The following is a 23330-nucleotide window of genomic DNA, read 5'->3' as shown; positions in this document are numbered from 1 at the left end:
CTAAAGTTCCTCAGACTCATCACACTGACACTTAAATTCAGACTTCCTACACCGGCCCACAAGCTCACCCCAGGTCACAACCACACACCACACACCCAGTATGCTCTAGGCCCCCTGCTGGCCTTCTGTCTTTAGGACACACCAAGCTCCTTCCCACCTGCAGGTCTCGGCCCTACCTGCTTCATACCTGGAAGCTCTCCCCACCTCCAATCTTTATATGACTGGCTGCTGTTTTGCTGATCAAATCTCAACCTCAACTGCTTCTCTGTGAGCAGTCTTCCCTGACCACTCAATCTAAAGCAGTCATCTCTCTACTTTCTAGAATACTATACCATCTTAACTCTCTGCATAGCACTCATCACAAATAATATTTTCTTGTTTATTTGCTTAGTCTGTCTCAATCTGCCTTTAAAATGTAGGCTCTTTGAGAGAGAATCTTATCATTGCTACATCCCCAGTGCCCGGTACACTGTAAGTACTCAATAAATACTTGTTCGTGTCTTAGACATGAATCTGATGGCAAGGACACACACAATAAACACACCCTTCTCCCAAATCTAAGAGGTGGAACTCTGGGGCTCTGAGAACCAACAGCAGGAAGGACACAATTGCACTTTGAAAATTACAACATGAATGCCTCTCTGAAGGCACTTCTTGCTTCTTCTGATACTTATTTTTTAAAAAGTCTGCTATATGGTAACACAATATTTTATTTATTCTGTCCCTTAATAATTAATATTTGAGAACATTTACAATATTAATGAAACAATATAAGAGAATTTCAATGTACATCTTTTTACATTTCAATACCAGGTATTAATAAGAGAGGTAGTCAAAATAATTATGGTCAAAATTATGGTCAAAAACTTATAATAAATGTTTGGTGTTAGTCCACACACAATTCAGTTTTTGGTGTAAAGTTCTTTGCCTGCAAGAAAGAACATTTGGTTTACTTCACTAATAGGAATATCTCTTAACGCTGGGATGGCCTCTTCTTGGTATTTCTTCTGCTGTTGATTTTTAGCATAGTTATCTGTAAGAAGACAAAAGGCTCTTTTTACTCAAGCAATTTCTTCTATGGTCTCTGTGGTTTATGGAGAACCAACACATAGTTTACTAGGCTAACGTTTGGATAATGACAAATACCATGTTTAACATAATTAAAAGACTACTTAAGTTCTCTCTTTAGAAGAAATGTCCCAACTAGAATAAAAATCAGCAAAGTACTTTTTCCATCTCTAACTTGGATAAGAAAGTAATATTTCTTTCAACTGTATAATGATGATTAAAGTTACATTTGCACATTTCTCATCAGGACAGAATTATACGTAGGCTTAGAAAATATATTTAAATCAACACCCCAAAACTATTAAACCATTTGGTACAATCATTTATGCAAACTTAACGATTTCCTCTCTTTGCACAAATTGTTTATTTGCTGTAATTCCAGTCAAGAATGCAGGGGATACAGAAGACTATCAGAGAATAAATATAAAAATACTATAATTGATTTTCAAAATACATTGTATGGGCTCACAAAAAAAGCCTCTGAAAAGTTAAAAAATCATACCAGGGAACTTAAAAAGTCCTTCGCTTCCTAGAATCTAAGCAACCTCCGGAATCTAATTTATTTTAATCTTTAGACTTGAAATAAAAGTCAAGTAGTTTTGTAGTTCTTACTTAAAAAAAAGTAAAACTACAAAAACATGCTGTGACTCGTCTATCCACTTAATTGGGGTCAGGTGTACACAGTGATCCCGCGGATGATACACGCCCCCAAATCCCTCTCCTAGACAAGGTCTGCATGGACCTATTTGCCATCCCTTGATCAACACCGCCTGTTTAAGAGAAGTTTTTCTCAGGCAAAGTTGCCGAAGAACATATTCCACCTGTGGTTTTTAATGGGAAAATACACCTGTTAACCAGTGCTACAAATAGCATATTCATCAGAACCTATTTCTGCCATGTAAACATTTCCACTGTTATAACTTTGTATTTATTTCCCCTAGTGCCAATGTGTGTCACCTAGTGCAGCCTATTCTTGGTTGCTTTTCTTGATAAAAGTGCTGATACCTCACTCCTCCATCCCCCAGCACTTCCTTTTACATACATTTACCTGTGATTGTGTGAATGGAGTTGAGTGGAGAGGTACTCATCATGTTTATTCCGAATAAGAGTACATAACCGATGACTATAGTAATGAGGAGGTAGACAGGCAACGCAACCGCCCAGTATCTGCAGAAGAGAATATTAAAGTAAGTAACAGACTTCCTAAAAAGTTGTAATTCTCAAGAGTCCATCACCAAGTTAACACACTTTTAAAATTTCATTTTCATTTTTATTAAAGTAATACATGCACATAAAAGACAGTCAGATAGTTCTACAAGGCCTATAATGAAAAGCTGCAATCATGTAATCCCACCTGTCCCGACCCTGGAGTCTTACTCTCCAAAAGGAAACACTTCTAGCACCTGAGCTGTTTCTTCTGGTATTTACTTCTGCATTTCTATACAATGTACTCATATTATTATTTCTTAATTCTTTTCAATTTCAGACATTTTCTGTGGACTACCTAATACGGAGATGAGGAATTTGCTCTTTTACACCCTGCCCTCTCACCTTCTTCCTATCCTCTTACTATACTTACATTACAATTTCTGGTCTTTGCAGTAGTTTTTAAAAATTATTGACTATATAAATAATGTGCACCTTGGTATATTATTATTACTATGTTTCCTTGTACAATTTTTTGCTTTCTTGGATTTAGTAATTACATCCTTTTGTCTGTTTGCTTGGTTTCCCATGTACCTATCAATACTCAGTCCTCAAATTCTCTGACAAGACTCTATCTAATACGCCTCCCAGTACAGTTAAGCACATCAAGTGCTCTATGCTGGATGTTTTACTGGGTGCGTTGTTTCTTTAATAATTTCCTCCTTACTGTTTTCTCTTTCTGGAACTTTTAAGAGTTATATTTTTTGCCTTGTTATACTTTCCTCATCTTTTCTCTATTTGCCATTTTGTTGTCTTTTGTTCTACTTTTTTTTTTTGCTGCAGAAGACTCGCCCTGAGCTAACACCTGCTGCTAATCTTCCTCTTTTTTTTTTTTTTTTCCCGTATGTGAGCCGCTGCCACAGCATGACCACTGACAGATGAGTGGTGTAGGTCTGTGCCCAGGAACTGAACCCAGGCTGCTGAAGCGGAGCGCATTGAACTTAACCACTAGGCCACTGGGGCTGGCCCTGTTCTACTTTCTGGAGATTACCTTTGGTTTATCTTCTAACCCTTCATTAAAATTTTCATTTTGGCTATCATACTTATAATTTCTAAATACAGTAATTCTCTGAACGTTCCTCTTTTTATAGCATTCTGTTGTTTCATAGTTATAATCTTTTCTTATCTAAGGATTTTATTTTAAAATTTTATTCTGTTCCTTGCATTATCTTCATTTCCTTCAAGTTCCCTTTTTTGCTTTTCTCTTTTGTATTCCATTTTAGAGGCTTTCTTTTAATGTCTGGTAAGTTATGGCTGTCCATTCATATTTTAAAAATGAAGTGCTTAACAAGCTAATTGGAAGCATTGTGTACACGTGGGCAGGATGGCCAAGTGGTGAGCCGCACTGTCGGAGGCCATTCACTGGAGGACCTCCCAATGTCAGAAATTAGAGAGCCTTTCTCTTGGGCTGGCCAACGTCCTCAGGGAGGAACCTCTCTCTTTCGCTGGGAGAAGTAGGTATAAGCCTGGCAACCACAAGTCTGAGAGCCCAGCAAGGGAAGGTGTTTGGGGGGAATCCTATCATTCAGCAGATCTGTACTTACTCCCATTTTCAGTAAGGTGCCTCATTTCCACACTCATTTAGACCTAGTGTCCCCAGGCTAGAGACTCTCCTTCAACCTTTCCAGAGAGTAAAACGCTTGTCTTCTACAGGGGAGAGCTGGTCTCCTAGTTTTGAGGGCTGAGCAGGGGGATTTTAGTCTAATGCTCTTTTTTTTTTTTTTAAAGATTCTATTTATTTATTTTTCCCCCAAAGCCCCGTACATAGTTGTATGTCATAGCTGCACATCCTTCTAGCTGCTGTATGCGGGACGCGGCCTCAGCATGGCCAGAGAAGTGGTGCGTCGGTGCGCGCCCGGGATCCAAACCCGGACCGCCAGCAGCGGAGCTCACGCACTTAACCGCCAAGCCACGGGGCCGGCCCTAGTCTAATGCTCTTTAAACACTGTTTTCAGCCCAACCCAGAATTACCATGTTACAGAGGTACCTCCAATATCTGAGCCTTTCTGGAATACTAGGGCACAAATATTCTTGTTGGCTTCTCTCCTTTAGCAATGCGGAAAAGGGGGAAACTAAGTCAGTCACCTCTCACCTGTCTGCAATCCACTTTCCAAAATGTTGTTGACACTTCTTATCTACAATTCCATTATTTGTTCCCGTGGGTTTACACATTTTTTTCTGTGGTGTCATTTTAGCAAGATGTTGGAAGGAAATGGAGATAAAGATGTGTGTTCACCCCACTATCTTTAATTAAGAGGTATATCAGTAATGATCTTTAAAAAGCTTTAAATTTCTATATGGTTATTTATGGATCTTAAAAGAATAAATATTTAAAATTTGGGTAGTCTTAAGGAAAAATCTGATCCTTCAAAGCAGCATTAATATACTCTTATTTTATTTAAGAAATCCATTAAACTTACTTTTGAGGCCAATAGGTTAAGCCTAAGGAGTTTAGCCAAGATTCAGGAACAAAAGCCCACACAAGGTATAGTACTATAGAAGACAGGGAAAAAAAAAAAAGAAAAAAGTCAGTAAGGCATACGTTTAATCTATCAAGGTTCAGATAAAACAAAAAAGCTTCTTTGAGGATTCCCTTATTCAGAAATGATTTTTCCATCCTTTCCGTTCTTCTAGCTCCTTATTTGTATCATTCTTGTAATACTTATCACAATTATTTTATATTAGTTATCTTTTTATTGTGGTAAAAAAATAAAATTTAACCATTTTTTAGTGTACAGTTCAGTAATATTAAGTATATTTGCATTGCTGTGAAACAAATCTTCAGAATTTTTTCATCTTGCAAATCTGAAATTCTATACCCATTAAATAACAACTCCCCTTTTTCTCCATTAGTCATTTTTTTAAATGTCTTAACTTATACTGTATTTTAAGCATTGAAAGGCAGAAACTGTGCCTTAGCAATTGTTGTAATCCTGATAGCACCTAGCAATTTGCTTTACGCATAGTAGGAGTTCAACACTTCATCCCCACAGGGTTGAAATAATTATAGACATTTAGTTGCTTACAGGTGAATTTATTAGCCCTTGTTCTGATCTACCACATGGTGGGCTTCTGCCTTATCTCTCAGAGCATAATCTTATTTCCTTCAATCCAAGTCTTTGGGGCATCCTTTACCATTGTCCCTATGTAGAAAAAACAGCTAACCTCTGAGCACTCACTGTGGGGTAAGCACACTTCAAAGCACTTTACATGCATTATTTCATGTAATCCTCAAAACAGTCCTATGAGTTATTATGTCATTTTTACAGATGAGGAAACAGAGTCTTAGAAATGTTACATCATCTACCCTAGGTAAGTGGCAGAGACAAATTTCAAACTACTTATATCAGTGATGATGATGAAGGATTAACATTTTTCTCAACAAATATGTATTATAGAATTCTGTATGTCAGGAGCATGAGATACAACAGTGAACCCAAAAGAGAAGGCCTCTGCCCTCCCTCAGCTTAAAATCTAGTGAGGAGTAGAGACAAGTAAATTGATATTTTCACTACAGTGTGATAAGTGCTAATGAGCGAGTAATAAAAGATGATATAGGAGCAAAAAGATGATGTAGGAGCACCACTGGTGGTGATGGAGGCAGTGTTAATTGTCAGGAAAGATTTCCTGGAGGAAAGTTGGGACCTAAAGGATGAGCAGGAGGTTAGCCAAGGCAGTAAGGGGCCCCACCAGATTCGGTGGCAAGAGTGGATGAACGAGTTAGGGGGAGTTTTCAGAGTGGGTGTCTAGTAATTTCAACCTGGAAGAAAGAAAATACTTGAGCAGTCATTCTCCACACAGCATTGAGTGACCTTCCAAAAATATAAATCTGACCATATCACTTGCCTGTTTGAATTCTTCAATGCCCTTAGAATAAAATCCAAACTCCTTACCAGGGCCTGCAAGGACTTAAATGACATGGCTCCCTCACACCTCTCCAATGTCTAGTGGTCACGCACTACGCTCCAGCTCCAGACAGTGTCTCAGGGCTACTGCACTTGTAGTGAGTGCCGGCGCTCACTTGGCTCTTTCTTCCCTTGGCTCTTTCAATGGATGGTTCCTTCTCTTCCTTCCTGTCTTAGCTCAAACGTCACCTTCTTAAGAGAGGCTTTCCCTATCACTTGCTATTCCAACTGTGGCCCGTGCACCACATCCTCATCACTCTCTATCATTTCCCTTTATTTCCTTCAAAGTTATTTTCACAAGCTGTAATCACTGTTATGGACTGAATGTTTGTGTTCCCCCTCAAATTCATATGTTGAAGCCCTAATCCCCAATGTGGCAGTATTTGGAGGTGGGGCCTTTGGGAGGTAGTTAGGTTTAGAAGAGGTCATGAGGGTGGAGCCCCCATGATGGGATTAGTACCCTCATAAGAAAAGGAAGAGACCAGAGCTTGTGTGCGCAATTTCTCTACTACGTGAGAACACAGCAAGAAGGCGGCTGTCTGCAGCCAGAAGACGTTCACCAAGAACCCTGATCTTGCATTTCCCAGTTTCCAGAACTGAGAAATAAACATCTACTGTTTAAGCCACCCTGTCTATGGTATTTTGTTATAGCAGCCTGAGCAGACTAACACAATTACCTGGTTTTTAAATCACTAAATATCTCAATGTACAGAGAATCATGCAACCCTCCTGTACCCACCACCTGGTTCTACGTACTGGCCTGGCCTCCTCTATCCTAGTACTTTCTGCCTCACTTCCTCAAGCTTCAACCTTACTGACATCCACCTGTTTCTTGAACCTACAGGCATGCTTCTTCCTAAGGGTTTCTGTACTGGCTCTTCTCCTCTGGAAGGCTCTTTCCCCAGACTGCCATATGGCTTTCACTTCTCACGTTTGTGCTTAAACCTCATCTCTCACTGAGGCACTTCCAGACTGCTGGATTTAAAACAGCAACCTCCTCCCACTCCTTATTCTCCATTTTTGCTTAATTTCTCTCCATGGTACATGTTATCATCCAACATTGTACATGTGTTACTTATTTAATTTGTCCATTGGCTATCTCCCCCCACAAGAATTAAAACTCTATGAAAGCAGGAAGTTTTTGGCTATTTTGCTTCTCCTTTGCCTATAACAGTGCCTGGCAGGTGGTAAGCACTCAAAAAGTTTTGGCTGTGGGTATTAGTGGATTTAAGTCTTAAAGTCATTGCTTTTATTTATTTGTATAGTTTCTAATCCTTCATACTCTATAAAACAAGGATTTACAAAAATGATGTTGATGATGATAACTACAGCACTAACATTTAAGTACTATTGTTCCTATGCATTTTTTTAAGTGTTTTGCATAAATTACTGTAATTAATCCTCACCACAGCCACAAGAGGCAATAGAGTGAAGTCAACCCAGTGTCTGGGTTCAAATTCTAGCTCCTTCATTTACTGGCTGTGTGACTTCGGGCACGCTGCTTAAACCTCGTGTGCCTCAGTATTCTCATCTGTAAAATGAAGACGCAACAATATCTACCTCACAAGACTGCCTTGTGCCTAATAAGCATTCAAGAAACATCACCCTTTTACAGAGGAAGAATCTGAAGGCTCAAAGAGGTTAAGTAACTGGCCCCAGATCACACAGCTAATCTGTGGAGGAGTCAGGATTCGAACTCAAGTTGTAACTGGTTCACTCCACAGACTCCCCTGGCTAACAGCCTGGCTGGCTACACCGATGCACTTAGGGTTTAGAAGCACTACCACTCCCCTGCGTCCCCCTCCCCGATTTCCACAAAATTCCACAAAGTTGGACCGTGGGTACCCAATTTTCTCCTTCTCATTTCCCTCATAATTCTCAAATCCTTTTGAGGAGAGACGTGGGGCCTGCTGTGTGACTCCGGGCATCTTAGTGTCTCAGTGAGCATCAGTTTCCTTATCCGTAAGACGGGATCTTACGGAGACTGAGCAAGATCTGGGATGTAAAGGCCACCTGACTTCTCCAGCCTAATTCCCTTCACTCCCTGGCTCCCGCAGGCTGCACTGGAGCCATACCAAATTACCCACTTCCAAACCAAATTACCCACTTCCAAACCCTTCACTCAGGGCCTTCCTACTTCTGCCTTCCCATTGTTGGGGGGAAAACTAACTCTGATTTCCCAGCTTGATTTCACATCTCTTCACTGGGCTCCCATGGCACTTGTCACACTGAGCGTTAACTGCAGATTTACCTGTCTCACCCACAAGACCATGTCCACAGGGACCAGGTTTTATTCACTTTGCAATCCTGCCTGGTGCTGCAGAAATATTTGTTGAGACTAAATCTCTTAAGCTAGTGTCTGGCACATAAAACCCTCAGGTTTCCTAAACACAGGCTCCCTTCAGGTTCTCTTAAAAAGAGACATAGATACAAGGAATCACAGTGCACGTGTGCACGCTCCAACAACAAACGCAGTAATTTCCTTGTTCTCGAACGCCAGACAAAGGCCCTGGCCATCCCTCAGCAAAGTACTTACTGAAGCCAAACTGGGAGCTTAGGAAAAGAACAAAGCCATAAATCGCTCTTTCTGGCAATGGCGACGGTGAATTTTCCACCATTTTCCCTGTGGCTTTAGACAATCTGTGGGCAAGAAACACAATCTGCCGTCAGTGCTTTACTCCCCGTCACCATTGGTCTGTGACAACCTCATCGCTTTGCTATGGGCACAGCCTCTGCAGTGTTTTCCCACCCCAAACCACTGCGAACTGCCATCCTGCGCGCACACCTCCAACACACACCCGCTGCCACGCGCGCACACCAGCCCCCCCCCCCAGCATGCGCGCGCACACCCCGCAGCGGAGGGGAGAGGGCAGGTGGGGGACGGCCGCCGCTGTATTCTGCAGGCTTCGCTTCCCTTCGGGAAGGGCAGGGACCTACCCAGGCCGGGGCCGCGGCCCTGCCCTCTCGTGGGGGCTTCTGTTTCTCGCTCGAGGGCGGGTGGGGAAGCCCTCAACCTTGTGTCCTTCATGCGCCCACGGGGGCCCCTCCCGACCGCTCGCCCACCTCAGGGCTGAACCCCCAGCGCAAGCGCCGACTAGTGAGCCGCAGGAAGCGAGAGACAAAAACCTGAAGGAAAGTTCTAGTCGAGAAGGCGCCCACCCACCAGGGCGCAGGCGCACCGCGACCCCCGTCGGGCTGGAGCGCGCAAGCGCGGGACCGGTGGGATCGTTCCGCTCGCCGCCGCGGAGCGGGGGCGGGGCGGCGCGACCGCGCACGTGCGCTGCGGCCCACGTGACGCATCTGCCGCCCCGGCGCCGCCCGCTCGCGTCCGCCCGCTGGATGACGTGGAGGGCCCCAGGCGGCGGCGGCGGCGGCGGCGGCGGCGGCGGCGGGCAGCGTCCGAGGCTCGCGGGCGGCGGGCCCCGGTGAGTGCACACCTGGCGCGCGGCAGGGCTCCCGGATGTGTCACCTTGTCCCGCTGCAGCCGAGATGCCCGGGGAGAGGGGCCCTCCACACCCCCTCCGTGGGTGTGTGGTGAGTGTGTGCGCGTCGCCCCGCGTCGCTCGCTGTGGTGCCTGCGGTGTGTCTGCGTGGGGTGCGGGTGCGCTGGGGGGTGTGGCCGCCTTTGTCGGCCCCAGTGGGTGTGACCTCTTTGTCTGGTGTCCCCCTTCTGCAAGCCCGGACCCCTCAGGGTGTCGGTGCGGGTGAGGGTGCAGGCGCCCCTTTGTGTGCGCATCTCCCTGCCGCCCGCGCATACTCTCCCGGGTCCGGGCGACGGTGACATCCCTGCTAGGCGAGGGGTCCCCCGGCGTGATCGCGCGGGCCCGCGCCCCCGTGTACCCTCCTGGCCCCTTTGTGTCCCCGCCAGTTCTTCCCAGCGACGGCGTGGGCGCCCCGGCTGTGTGGGTGGCTCCCCTTTGTGTCACTGCTCCCTCGGGGGGGGTGTGCGTCCCCCGCGCTCCGTGCCTCCTTCAGTCGTGACCCGGCCCCCCCCCCCGGAGCATCGCCCGCCCGCTGTGCGTCCTCGCGTGTCCCGCGCGCGTGCCGCGCCTGGGTCCTGTCGAGTGCCTGATCTCGGTGGTGCGGGTTCTCGTTCGGGAGTGTTCGTGAACATTCGTGCACGCCCCGTCCTCTGTGTTTTGTGTTCCCTGTGTCTGCGCCACCTGTTTTCGTGAGCATGGCGGCCGAGTCGGGGCCGGCCCCTCCCCAAGGAGGGGACCAGGAGGTGGGGAAATCAGCCCAGCGCTCCCCCCGCCGCTGCGCCCCTTCGGAGCATCCTCCCTCCCCCGGCGCTTCAGAAACCCGGGACAGCAGCGGGTCTGGCCAGCTGCTCCGCAGTTTTACGATGTCTTGTGTTGCCTGTCGAGCCAGCCTGTTCTGGGGACGGAATTAGGGGGGACAAGGGCCAAAAATGGAGCCAAGGCGTAGGTACCAGTGCGGCGAGCGTTTTTCAGAGGCGCCCTAGATGCCCCAAACCCTTCAATTACAGAATTCCTTCTAAAATACATGCACACGCCAACTGGGCAAATACATGCTAGCCGACCCTGGGCGTTCTTGGTAATACTTAATACTTGGTATACAGTATTCATATAGTGTTTTATGGCGTTCAGATAAATTATTTCTTTTGATTCTGCCCTGCATCCTGGCGGGAAGCGAGGTACACGTCTCAGATTTCACTCGTCCTCCCCTGGGAGTGGTTTTCTCGTAGTTACAGCTCTAGTTAGGACTTTTTTATTGCAAGAAATTGCATTTTATCCTAACGGAAATGGAATTTCTTATAAGGATACAAAGAGAGAAATTTCAAACCCTTTAGGAACCCAGCTGCTCCTCCTCTTGCTCAAAGGTTGGTGCTCTGCGCTCAAGGGCTGCATTTTGGTGTCTTCTCTCTGTTCATTTGCTCGATTTTCTTACTCTTGCCTAATTTTCCTTTTTAATTTTTTGAGTGTTTCAAATATAAAATACAGAGCGGGATCTAACCAGTCCGTGACTCAGATTTACAGATGTAATTATTTGTCAAATTTACTTCAGATCCTCTTTTTTTTTTTTTATGAGGTAAAATTGCAGGTATTGGAGGTACTCTCAGTTCCTCCCCCTCCTTCCCTACAGGTAGCCACTGTGTTCAGGTTTGTGTATATCCTTCTCGTGCATATTTTATACTTGGATCACAGTGAATCCATAAACGATATATAGTGTTGTGTGTTTCAAACTTTAATGGTACTAAACAATATATGTCTTTCTGCCACTTTTTTCCGATCAGCATCACATTTTTGAGATTTATATACGAATAAATTGGATAATTGTGTTATCTTTGGTTCATTCATTTTAATTGCCGATATAGAATTCCATTGTATGAATATACCATAATTTATCCATTTCCTTATTGATGGACTTTGAGGTTGTTTCTGGTTTTTTACTCTAAAAACAATTCTGCAATAAACATCTTTGTACTCATTTGCTTGTGCACACATTTGGAAGTTTCTCTAGGAAGTACACCTAGTAGTAGATTTGCTGGGTAGTAGGGTATGTACATCTTCAACATGACCAGATATCACAGAAGCTCTCCAAATGGTTGTGCTAATTTTCACTCTCACTGGTATTGAGTGAGGACACCCATTTCCTCACATCCTTGCTAACACTTTGCTATCAGACATATACATGTTTGTCGTCTCTTCACTAACCGGCTTCCTTATAACTTTAGCTTGCAGCCACCTCGGCTTCTGCTCTAGCCCTGTGTCAGCCTATGGGTTCATCTCTCACAGCTAACTGGCTCAGTCTATCTCATTTGGTCCTCATAAGATTAATTCCAACAAACATTTATTTTGTTTATAATAATAAACATTAGTTTATAACTAATGTATGTCAGTTCCTATGGTTGGTGTAAAGATAGTAATTTCCATGGTATGTTATATGTACCTGTCTAGAGGCAGGTGAGGTGATTTAATTAAATGCTTTTTTTCATATAATGATGGTTTTTTAAAATATTTTTTCTTTTTTACTTAATGTAATATTTGGTACATTCAGAATATATGTAACATATATGCAGGTTGTGAAGCAAAACAATAAAATGAAAACCTGTCAATCCACCACTCAATCCAAGAATCAAAATGACCAATACTGAATGTGCTCACCTCCAGAGTGACTATCCTGAATTGTGTGTCATTCCTTGCTTTTTAAAAATAATTTTATCAGGTATGTATACATCTCTTAACAGTGTATTGTATGGTTTCTGTTGTTTTTGCGTTTTTTAAAAAAGGAATACTGGACACAGTTTTCTGAGGCTTGCTTATTTCTCTCAATGTTATGTTTCTAAGTCACTGTTAGTGAGTATAGATGTCAGTCATTAATTTTCACTGCTGTGTAGTATTCCATGGGTGAATATAACAGTGTATGCATTCTTCTGTTGATGGACATTTTGGTTGTTTCTAGGTTTTGCTATTATGAAGATTCTTGTACGTATCTTCTGGTACAGAGTTGCAAGAATTTCTCTAATTTTCAGCCTGGGGTATATGAACCCTAGGGGAGTAATGAAGGATTTCTGAGTATTTGGGTACAGGTGATATTAATGAATCAATTTCTAGATCATTAAATTCCATGTGTACTCTTTCCTAAAATTGGCAATGCCTGAGGCTTATGCTAGTGGCTTCCTGCTGGTTCTACTTTCCCACCTTCCCTTTGACAGTATCGCTTCAACCTTAGGTAAGGAAGGCATACCACTCATCCATATGGAATCTTACTAGGGCAATGCCCCAAGTGGAAAAACTCCTCAAGGAAAACAAAGAGATAATTTAAAATACGGTGTATAGTGTTAGGGAAAGCCTCTTTTAGTCCAGGTACTTCCCATCTCCTCAAGAGCTGCATTTCCAATAAAATTTCAATTTTTATGTTTAATTATCAGCATATATGGTTATTTTTTGATCAACTTTATACTATAATAATTATGACATAATTTAAACCAAGGTTATGTCAGTTTTATTTTAAAATGTCACTGTGATACTCCAGAAATTCATCCTTTGCAATTGTTTAAACTTAGGCTGAAATTTTTTAGATGTTATCTTAAAAAGTGAAGAGTATGTCATTTTTAAAAGCATTTTTGTTGTTTGAGTAAAAAAATGGTTGGAATACCACTGTGGTAAGCTTTTTGCTAGAAGTAGAATCGGTGGGTCATGGGGTATGAATGTTCAACTTTACAAAATGATACCAAATTGTTTTTCGAAGTGGTTGTAACAGTTTATGTTTTGGTTAGCAGTTTTGTCAATACTTTGATCAGCAGTGTATAAGAGTTATAGTTGATCTATATCCTCTCCAACACTTCTCACTGTCAGACTTCTTAATATTAGCCAATCAATTGGGTATGAAATAATGTGTCATTGTGGTTTTAATTTGCATTTCTTTGATTATTAATGAGTTTGAGCATCTTTTCGTATGCTTATGAACCATCTGTTGCCGTTTTGTGAAATATCTGGTCATATCTTTTACCCATTTTTCTATTGGGTTGTCTTTTAAAACTAGTAAACTGGTTACACCAATCTTTTTATTGATTATACGCATTGTAAATATCTTCTTCCAGTTTGTGGACTGTTCTTTCACTCTTTATGGTGTATTTGGTGAACAGAGTTCTTAATTTTAATGTAATCTAATTGGAAACTTTTCCTGCTCTGGGGTTATAAAGACATTCTCCTGTGTTTCTTTTTAGAAGTTTTAAAGTGATGCCTTTCACATGTAAGTTCATAATCCATTTGGTATTGATTTTTGTGTACAGTGTGAGGCAGTGATCCACATTCATTTTTCTCCGATGTGGTGACAGTTGTCCCCATACCGTATATTGAATTGGCCCTCTGTTCACCGTCCATCTGCTGAACCACCTCTTTGACATGTTTAGTTTCTATATGCATGGGTGTGTTTCTGGCTCATCTTCCTGTGCCACTTGTCCACTTGTCTGTCTCTGTGTTGATACCACACTGTTGTAATTATTAATGCTATAGCTTTGCCAGAAATCTTGATAGCTATGGGGGACTCGAGTCTCAGCTGTTCTTGGACCTTTGTTCTTGTTTTAAGAATAAGGTTGTCACGTGACATGAAAAACTCTTTGGGAATTAATTGGAATTGATTGAATCAGTTTGGGGGAGAATTGAAATCTTTAAGATTTTGAGCCTCCTGTCTGAGAACATGGTACGTATTTCCATTTATTTAGGTATTTAATGTCTTTTAATATACTTTTGTAACTTTGTCCATACAGATCTAACACTTTAAATGTTGATTCCAATGTTTCTGGTAGTTGTCTTGCTATTATAAATGGTGTTTTTTTTAAGATTTCTATTTTCTGACTGTTTATTGTTAGTAAATAGAAATGTAATGGATTTTTTTACATTGATCTTTAGCATCCGCTTGATAAACTCCTATTATTTCTAATGTATTTTCTGTAATTCTTTTGGGTTTTCTATGTGGATAATTATATCATTTGCAAATAGTGACACTTTTGGTTCTTTCTTTTCAATTTTCCCTTTAAATTTTTTTTTTTGTCCTAATATGCTGGCACACTTTTAGATCTATGCTCAATGGAAGTTATTATGGTTGTTTACTAGAAGTGGTTATAGTGGGCATACATGTCTTGTTCCTGATTTTAAAGGGAATGTGTCTGCATTAAAAATAATGTTTGTTATGAGTTTTTGTAAAGTTGGGGAAGTCTTTGTTTGCAATTTTGTCACATGCTTTTCTGCATCTGTTGAGAATATCATGTGGTTTTTCTCCTTTGATCTGTTAAATATAATGGATTCCAATTTATACATTTTAAAATTCTTAATTCTCTCTTAAATTTTTTAAGATAAACCCAAATTGATTTTGATGGATTGTCTTTTTATGAACTACTGGATCTTGCTGGTATTTTATTTAGGATTTTTGTTATCTATGAACGACATCACCTATCATTTTTCTTTATGGACTTTCTTGTCTGATTTTTTTTTTTTTTTTTTTTTGTGAGGAAGATCAGCCCTGAGCTAACATCCATGCTAATCCTTCTCTTTTTGCTGAGGAAGACCGGCTCTGAGCTGACATCTATTGCCAATCCTCCTCCTTTTTTTTTCCCCCCCTTTTTCTCCCCAAAACCCCAGTAGATAGTTGTACGTCACAGTTGCACGTCCTTCTAGTTGCTGTATTTGGAACACGGTCTCAGCACGGCCGGAGAAGCGGTGCCTCGGTGTGCGCCCGGGATCCGAACCCCGGGCCACCAGTAGCAGAGTGCGAGCACTTAACTGCTAAGCCACCGGGCCGGCCCCTCTTGTCTGATTTTGATGTTAAGGTTACACTGGCCTTATACCAATTAGAGAGTAGTTCTTGTTTTTCTGCTCCCTGGGAGACTTTGGATTGGAATGATTTATTTCTTAAAAGTTTGGTGGAATTTACCTGTAAGATCATTTGGATCTAATGTTTTCTTTGTGGAAGGATTGTAAATTGTTAATAATTTAGTAGTAATTAGCAACTGAATAGTGATAGAACTTCAGGTTTTCTATTTATCTTAGTCAGTTTTGGTCAGTTTTAGAAATTTGTCCTTTCAACAAAAGTTTTAAGTTTTTTGGCATCGAGTTTGTGGTGTTAATTCCCTTTTTAATCTCTGTTTTATCTGTACTTAAGTTCCCTTTCCTTATGTTGAATATTATTGGTGTACAACTTCTCTTTTTCTCTTGATTAATCTTGCCAAAAGTTTGTCTATTTTATTAGTCTTGGCAAAAAATTAATTTTTGGCCTAATTAGTCCTCTCTACTATATTTTTGGGTTTTAGTTCATTGATTTTTTTTCTCTTTAATTATTTCCTTTTAGGTTTATTCTTATATTATTTTTCTAACTTATATTGCATGCTTAACTTGTTAATTTTCAGCCATTCCTATTTCCTAATATAAGCGCACAGGGCTATAAATTTCTTCAAAGTTCATTTTTGCTTTATTTAAGTTTAATTTATAGCGTTTTTGTTAGCTTTCAAATCTAAGTATTTTTAAATTTTCATTTTGATTTCCTCTATGACTTATGTTTTTAAATTTTCTTTAAAGTGTCTTTTAAAATTTTCACGTGTATCATCTACATTGTTTTTTTCTTTTTGTTATTCATTTTTTAATTGTGTTGTCAGAGAATGTGTACTTGTGAAAAGTATATATTCTCTAATTGTTATGTAGCCATTAGATCAAGCTTGTAAATTGTGTTGTTCAGACTATATTAATTTTTGTTTGTTTGACCTATCAATTGAGAGATGAGTCGCAATCTCCCACTATTACCTTCTAACAGACTTCCTTTAGTTCTAACAGTTTTTCTTTTTATGTATTTTGAGACTATTTGATTAGATAATACAAATTTAACATTATTTTCCCGGTGTATTGAAACTTTTCTATTATGTCGTAATCCTCTCCATGCTTAATTTTGCTTTTGTCTTAGAATCTGTTTTGTCTATCTCACCTTTCTTTTTGTGGTAATTTACTTGGAATATCCTTTTTCTTCATTTTACTGTCACTTTTTTTATGTCCTTAAACTTTTGATGTCTCTTATAAAGAACATATTAATGGATTTTTCTTTTAATCCAAACAATTTATGTCTTTTTTTTTTTTTTTTAATTTTTATTTATTTATTTATTTTTCCCCCAAAGCCCCAGTAGATAGCTGTATGTCACAGCTGCACATCCTTCCAGCTGCTGCACGTGGGACGTGGCCCCAGCATAGCCGGAGAAGCGGCGCGTCGGTGCGCGCCCAGGATCCGAACCCGGGCCGCCAGCAGCGGAGCGCGCGCACTTAACCGCTAAGCCATGGGGCCGGCCCCAATTTATGTCTTTTAATTGGTATTTTTAGAAGATAGTTCAGGTCTCTTGGTGGATGACTCAGTTTTTATCTAAAATTATTTTAATTTTACTCTTGTTCTTGAGAGATAATTTTGATGGGTATGTAGTTCTAGGTTGATAGTTTATTTTCTCTCCACATGGTGAAGATATTATTCTGCATGCAAAGTCTGCTACCAGTTTTATTTATGCTTCTTGAAGAAAATATTCTTTTTCTTTTGGCTGCATTGGATTTTCTGTCTTTGATGTTATGTCGTTTCACTTCTAAGTTTAGATGGAGATTACTTTTTCTTTATCCCCTTTGGATATGCATGTGTCCTGATTCTGAATTTTGTGTTTCACGACATCTAGAAGATTCTGAGCCCTGTGTTTTGTTTTGTTTTGTTTTCATATTTTATTTTATTTTATTTTTATTTTTATATTTTTTGTGAGGAAGATCAGCCCTGAGCTAACATCCATGCTAATCCTCCTCTTTTTGCTGAGGAAGACCAGCTCTGAGCTAACATCTATTGCCAATCCTCCTCCTTTTTTTTCCCTGAAGCCCCAGTAGATAGTTGTATGTCATAGTTGCACATCCTTCTAGTTGCTGTATGTGGAACTTGGCCTCAGCATGGCCGGAGAAGCGGTGCGTCGGTGCGCGCCCGGGATCTGAACCCAGGCTGCCGGTAGCAGAGCACGCGCACTTAACCGCTAAGCCACGGGGCCCCCGAGCCCTGTGTTTTTTAAATATTGTCTCTCTTTGACTTTATCTGTTCTGTCCATCTGGAAGTTTAACTGGATATATATGTATTAGACTGTTTCCAGATTGCTTAATTTTCATCTTTCATGTTTTTCATTTCCTTATCTCTTTACCAGAATTTACAGTGCTGGGTGATGTCATCAGGTGCATGTTCTAGTTCATCAGTTTTTTTCTTCAGCTGTGCCTAATCTTCTCTTTAACCTGTCATTTTTTTTCTTTTACTTTTAGCAGTTATATTTTTAATTTCTAAAAGTTCCGCTTGGTTCTTTTTTAGATATTCTCATTTTTTATAGTCTCATATTGCTTGCTCATTTCTTTGAATCCATGGCTATTCTGTAGACTGTGTCTGGCAATCTTAATGTCTAATGTCCTTAGGGGTCTAAATTTATTGCTTGTTTTTTCTGTTGTCTCTTCCTTATGATGGGTTGTCACCTCCTGTGCTTGGTGATCTTTGATTATGAACTCTTATTTGATCTTTCTTTGTGGAAATCTTGAGAGTCTGATTTGGGGATGCTTTTCTTCTGATAGGATTTGTATCAGATTTGGTTGGGGACCAGGGGGTTTCGTGGGACCACTTTTCAGTTCCCTCACTTTGCTTCTGGCCCAGGGCCCAGAGTCCTGCTGCTCTTAGCATGACTACTTATAGCTCTTGACTGTCAGAAGTTTGTTGCTTTTTGGGGAAAAGAGTGACTTTAAATGTTCCCTATTTCTATGAGCTCAGCAAAATTTTTAAATTTTTGTAATCTGGGATCCACTTTGTTTTGGAGTGATAGAGTCCCCCATTAGTTCATCCTAACTGATGGGATCACAAGTCCTTTACTTTAATATTTAATTTTAGTAGTATATTTGTTTTAGTTTGTGTTAGGAAAAAAAAAATCTGCCCTACCAAATGTAAGATTTCTTGGTGATACCAGATTTTCTATTAAAATAAATTTACATCTAAGTTAAAAGTTGAGTTATCCTAAAGAAAAATATTAAATAAATAACAATATAGGTGGCAAATGGATTTGGCAAAGTTTTCTACTTTGGGGAATGGGAATGAAAAATAGGGGAAATGCTGAGCTAGGGAACCAAGGTGAGTAGGGCACAATGTACCCTCTGGACCCATGATGAACCTACAGAGATAAACCTATGATGACCGATCAGTGTGGAAACTACTGTCAAAAAGGTATGGACAGGGTGCTTTGGGCTTACAGAGAAGAGGTGCAGAAATCAACTTGGTGGTAGTGAGAAGATCAAGAAATGCTCCCTGGAATTGATTATTAAGGATTGGTAGGCATTAGGTGGTTGCAGAATAAGGTTTGTTTAGGAATGACAAGCAGTTGGGTATGACTGGCTTCTAAGTTGGTTTTCATGGAGTGACTGGAGATAAAAGCAGGAATAGGATTTCAAAAGGCCTTCTATGCTATAGTAGGAAGTTTGGACTTCATTCTGAAGATGTAGGGAAGCTATTGAATAACTTTAAGCAGTAAAATGTTATGATCAGAGTTTTAGAGGATGTCAAGATTGAAGGCAAGTCACCAGTTAGGAGACTGCTTGTTAAGTTCAGAGGAGAAAAGATGAAGCTACAACTAAGGCCGTGGCACTGGGCATGAAGAGGTGTATGTGTGCTAATTTTAGATATCTTAGGGGAGTAGAAATGACAAGACTTTGTGGTCAGTTGGATAGGAATGTTGACAGATACTGGGGAGTCTAGATTGACCCCCAGATTTCTACTTTAGGTAACCAGGTGGCATGTAGAGTAATTAACTGATAGCATACAGAAAGAGGCAAGAACTTGGTTTTATTTGTGTTTTGAGGAAAAAGATGTTTGTTTTTGAGCTTACTGAATCTGAGAGGCTTGTGGGACATCTTGATTAAGATCCAGTAGCAGTTGACAGGGAGGGTCTGGAAGTCACGAGACACAACCCAGCCAGGAGAGATTCGAGAGTCTTCAGCATTCCGACTTCTCAGCTATTGTTTGCTATGGTGCAGTATGAGATAATTTAAAGTGGTACATAGATAAACACTTGAAAGTTTTTTAATAGTGAGAAATTTGATGTGTATGGAAAACATAAGTTGTACGTTAGACCTATGATATCATGGATATTATCACTTAGGCCAAGTGAGCCCAATAAAAGAGAAATATTAAGTAAGTAAAAATACATGTGATATGTGGAAATGGGAAAAATCATGGTGAAACTATGCAAATGATGGAAGTTCAGAAAGTGCTATTTTAAGCCATAAGTATGGTGGATAAGGTCACCCAAAGAGAGAGTAAGTGTGAAAAGAAAAGAGAGTTGACATTTGGGTGGCGGGGAATGGAGAAGAAGAACCCATGGAGACTGAGGAAGAGCAGCCAGAAGAATAGGAGGAGAACCAGGAGAAGATGGTCTTTGGAGCCCAAATGAAGAGTTCTGAGGAGGAGGAAGTGGTCAACAGCGTCAAGTAAGTTGTAAGCTGAAAAGTACTCTTTGGACTTGGCAGTTAAGGTAGCCATTTAGCTAGAAGCATCCAAACCAGGTGGATTTTTAAAAATACTCATCTGATATTGTTAGTGATAGCTGATATTTATAGCATTTCCTATATACCCATGTCTTATTCTAAGCACTTTAAATGTGTTAACTGGTTAATCAGTAGGTAGTATTGCTATCCCATATGATATGAAAGGAAACTGAAGCACAGAGAGATTAAATAACTTGCCCAAGATCACACACTCAGGAAATGGGAGAGCCAGGATTCAAGCCCAGGCAGTCTAGTTTTGGAGTCCATGCTGTTAACCGTTATGCCACATCGCCTCCCTGGTTAAAACCAAATAGAAAATAAAGATTACACCACTGTCGTAATTACAATACAGTTGGTGTAGGATGTGGGATCAGTGAGATCTGCCGGGCTGTGAATGACCCATGTCACGGTGACTCGGTCTGCTTGGTATGAGCACGTTAATCATACGCCATGATGGTGATGTGTGGGCTGTGACAGACAGTTCTTGGCTCTTTCTGGATTTATGTACAAAAAACGTTTGTAAGACCAATGAGCTTAAAACTGTATATATTTCCGAGGACAGCATATGTCTCATATTACGTGCCATACTTTGGGTGCTAAAATGTCTTTTTATTTTTTCCATTTAACTTTTCACTTTTGGACTTAAATTCTAAACTCTGGAGATATTGTTCATCCAGAGCGGGTCAGGTCCCAGACACAATAGATAACCAATCTATTGTAGAAGTTCACTAACGACCTTATTGAGAGTGGTTTCCTTTGAATGGTAGAAGTGGAAACCCAATTGTAGGAAAGTGAAAATGAATGAGAATGGAGGCTTTGAATTGGAGAAAAGGGAAGAATTCTTGATGAGGTTGAAGAATGTCTGTGGTAGGAGATAGGGGAGACGTGGGCCATAATGACTCTTGGCTGTGGTCAGAGAGGAGCTAATCAGAGGTGAAGATTTAAAAACTGATGTAGAGGTGAGCAGTGATCTGAGGTGTGGCCTTGGGAAGGAAGAATCTAGATGAGGTGGGCAGTGAAGTTCATTTTAGTTGAGGAGGTAAACTGCAAGGCTAGGGTCTTGAAGGGGTAGTCCGTATGGGCCTTGATGTGGCTGGGATGATGATAGAATTTGGAGGAGAGAGAGGAGAACACTGAACTGGTTACCAGTGTACCGGTATTCTTAAACGTGACAGCAGCCAAGAGGTAACTAGGTGGCAGTCACAAGGGAAAGTAGATACTATAGTGAAATACAGTGTTTGAGAGTAGAGACTATGGAATCAGAGGACCTAGGTTTGAATCCTTCTTAGTGTGGTGACCTTGAGCAAATTACTTAGTTTTACCAAGAATATTTCCCATCCATGCAGTGGAGATGATGATAATCGGACCTGAGAAGAATAGCTGTGAGGATTCATGAGATGATGCATGTGAAATATTTGGTATGATATGTGACAAATAATACACATAGTTTGCTAGGAAGATTGTTATTGTTCTTCTGATATTTTGAGGTTTTCATACAGCAAATTGGACATGATAAGAAGGATTAATTAAAGAAACAGATTTGTATTTCAAGGGCTGATGGTGGTCTTGCTTAGGAACAAAGAAGCTTGGTTTGTCCTGACAATAGTGGTGAAGTGAAAACATGTAAAAAATGATGTTAATGAAGGTGCTGGTGATGATAGGAAAAGAAAGCCGTTGCTTGGGCAAGAGTTAGAAGTAATAAAATGCTGCATTTTTCAGTGATATTTAGGTTTTGTAGTTATTCTCTGATAGCTGTAAATCTTAATTATTGAACTTTCCTCAGGGAAAAAACTTTAGTCTGAAACTCCAGCCCTACTTCCCTTTCTCTTCCATTGAAATAATTATTTTTAAAACATAGTCGTTGATAACGTGAGGGTTTTTGCCCACCTTTGCAATCTAGCAGTACTGACTGTGTGTCATAGTAGTTGTGAGAGTGTTGAGGGCAGCGATCGTTAGGAGGATGGAAGGTCTGGATGCGGCTCTGGGGAATTGGGAGATTGACAGACTCACCCTGTACCACTTCAGCTCTGTCCCTTTGCCCAAGACAGAAACACACACTGAGGGATAGGTAGGAGAATATGAGCAGCTGATAGGAAACCGTTTCCTCGGTGGAGTCAGGGTTTAGTTGCAGCCGGGAGGGTGAGGATGTAGTCGAGTTTGTGTGTGGTGAAATGGCATATTTCACAGGATGCGGGAAAAGCAGATGGGGTAAAAGGGCAGCAGTGGAAAGTTGTCTTTTGTTCATTCAGCAAACTCTTGTTTGAGGGCTTACCATGTACAGGGCACATACAGGTGAATAAGATGCTCTTAATTATCTTCCATCTGAAGGAGACATGTAAATAGATCAATTCAGAGCAGAGATGGTGACTGTGTGAACCTAATGAAAAGAAGTAGATTAAACTGGTATTTGAAGAGACTCAGGGGAAAGAAGAGCAGAATGAGGATGAGAGTCTTCCAGTGTTCAGTGTTCTTATTGGAGTTATTTCCCTGAGGCATAAGTTCCAAGTATTTTTCTAATATATCACAGAAGCCAGGAAAACTGCTCCTTGTATCATCCCAAATGATTTAATTACTTATTTGGGTTTGTGTTGTTGTCTTAGGATGGTGCACCATGGATGATTTTGCCCTGGGAGATTTCACTGTAGCAGATTATGGCCTGTTAGAAGATTGCCCTTATGTGGACGATTGTGTCTTTGCTCCTAAATTTATGTCCAGTGATTATGTTCGTGTGACTGAACTTTACTGCGATGGGGTGGTAAGTAGATTTGTTAACTTTTTTTTTTTTTTGGTTTGTTAACTTTTTGTTTTTGACACTGTCTTCTTAAAGGTTTTTTAAAATTTATTATTTATTTTTTGAATTGTCTTTTTAATTTATTTTTTATTCAGATAACATTGGTTTATAACATTATAAATTTCAGATGTGCATCGTTATATTTCGACTTCTGTATAGACTACAGTGTGTTCACCACCAAAAGTCTAGTTGCCATCTGTCACTGTACATGTGCCCCTTTACCCCTTTCATCCCCCCGCTCACTTCTCCCCCAACCTTGTAACCACCAATCTATTCTCTGTATCTATGCATTTGTTTATTTTCCACATATAAGTGAAATCATAC

The 23330-nt window shown here is 40.8% G+C and overlaps 2 protein-coding genes across 7 annotated transcripts in view; one reads left to right on the top strand and one right to left on the bottom strand.

Moving 5' to 3' along the window:
* Window positions 1-692: 692 nt before the first annotated feature.
* On the bottom strand, window positions 693-9412 carry PIGP (phosphatidylinositol glycan anchor biosynthesis class P). 4 transcript variants are annotated; one of them, XM_087418095.1, is made up of 5 exons: window positions 9343-9412; window positions 8716-8819; window positions 4695-4767; window positions 2117-2235; window positions 693-1033 (listed from the first exon to the last, which is right to left on the bottom strand). In XM_087418095.1, the coding sequence occupies exons 2-5, from the start codon at window positions 8795-8797 to the stop codon at window positions 903-905; spliced, it is 405 nt and encodes a 134-aa protein (XP_087274221.1). In that variant the 5' UTR covers window positions 8798-8819; window positions 9343-9412; the 3' UTR covers window positions 693-902. The 4 variants fall into 4 exon arrangements, with proteins under 4 accessions (XP_087274221.1, XP_087274220.1, XP_087274219.1 ...); XM_087418094.1 differs by having other exon boundaries at window positions 9306-9390; XM_087418093.1 differs by having other exon boundaries at window positions 9243-9383.
* Window positions 9413-11567: 2155 nt separating this feature from the next.
* Window positions 11568-23330, top strand: part of TTC3 (tetratricopeptide repeat domain 3) — a 127318-nt gene continuing 115555 nt past the window's right edge. For 2 of the 3 annotated variants that reach the window (XM_087418092.1, XM_087418090.1), the window contains exons 1-2: window positions 11568-12368; window positions 22816-22970. In XM_087418092.1, the coding sequence (XP_087274218.1) occupies window positions 12284-12368; window positions 22816-22970 (240 nt within the window). In that variant the 5' untranslated portion in view covers window positions 11568-12283. The remainder of the gene's footprint in view (window positions 12369-22815; window positions 22971-23330) is intronic. The other variant, XM_087418091.1, reaches the window with a different exon arrangement.

Source organism: Ceratotherium simum, chromosome 27, assembly GCF_057802395.1.
Source record: "Ceratotherium simum simum isolate JZ-2026a chromosome 27, ASM5780239v1, whole genome shotgun sequence".
Classification (NCBI taxonomy): domain Eukaryota; kingdom Metazoa; phylum Chordata; class Mammalia; order Perissodactyla; family Rhinocerotidae; genus Ceratotherium; species Ceratotherium simum.
The sequence above is the reverse complement of the archived record's forward strand: the minus strand, read 5'-3'. Positions and strand labels throughout refer to the sequence as shown.

What these genes read in the sequence shown, in the direction of transcription:
- PIGP (XM_087418095.1), bottom strand. Translation starts at nt 8,797, where the DNA reads ATGGTGGAAAATTCACCGTCGCCATTGCCAGAAAGAGCGATTTATGGC. An exon ending in AAGCTCCCAGTTTGGCTTCA is followed by an intron (nt 4,768 to 8,715) that starts GTAAGTACTTTG and finishes TGTCTTCTATAG; the next exon opens with TACTATACCTTGTGTGGGCT. An exon ending in CTCCATTCACACAATCACAG is followed by an intron (nt 1,034 to 2,116) that starts GTAAATGTATGT and finishes GTCTTCTTACAG; the next exon opens with ATAACTATGCTAAAAATCAA.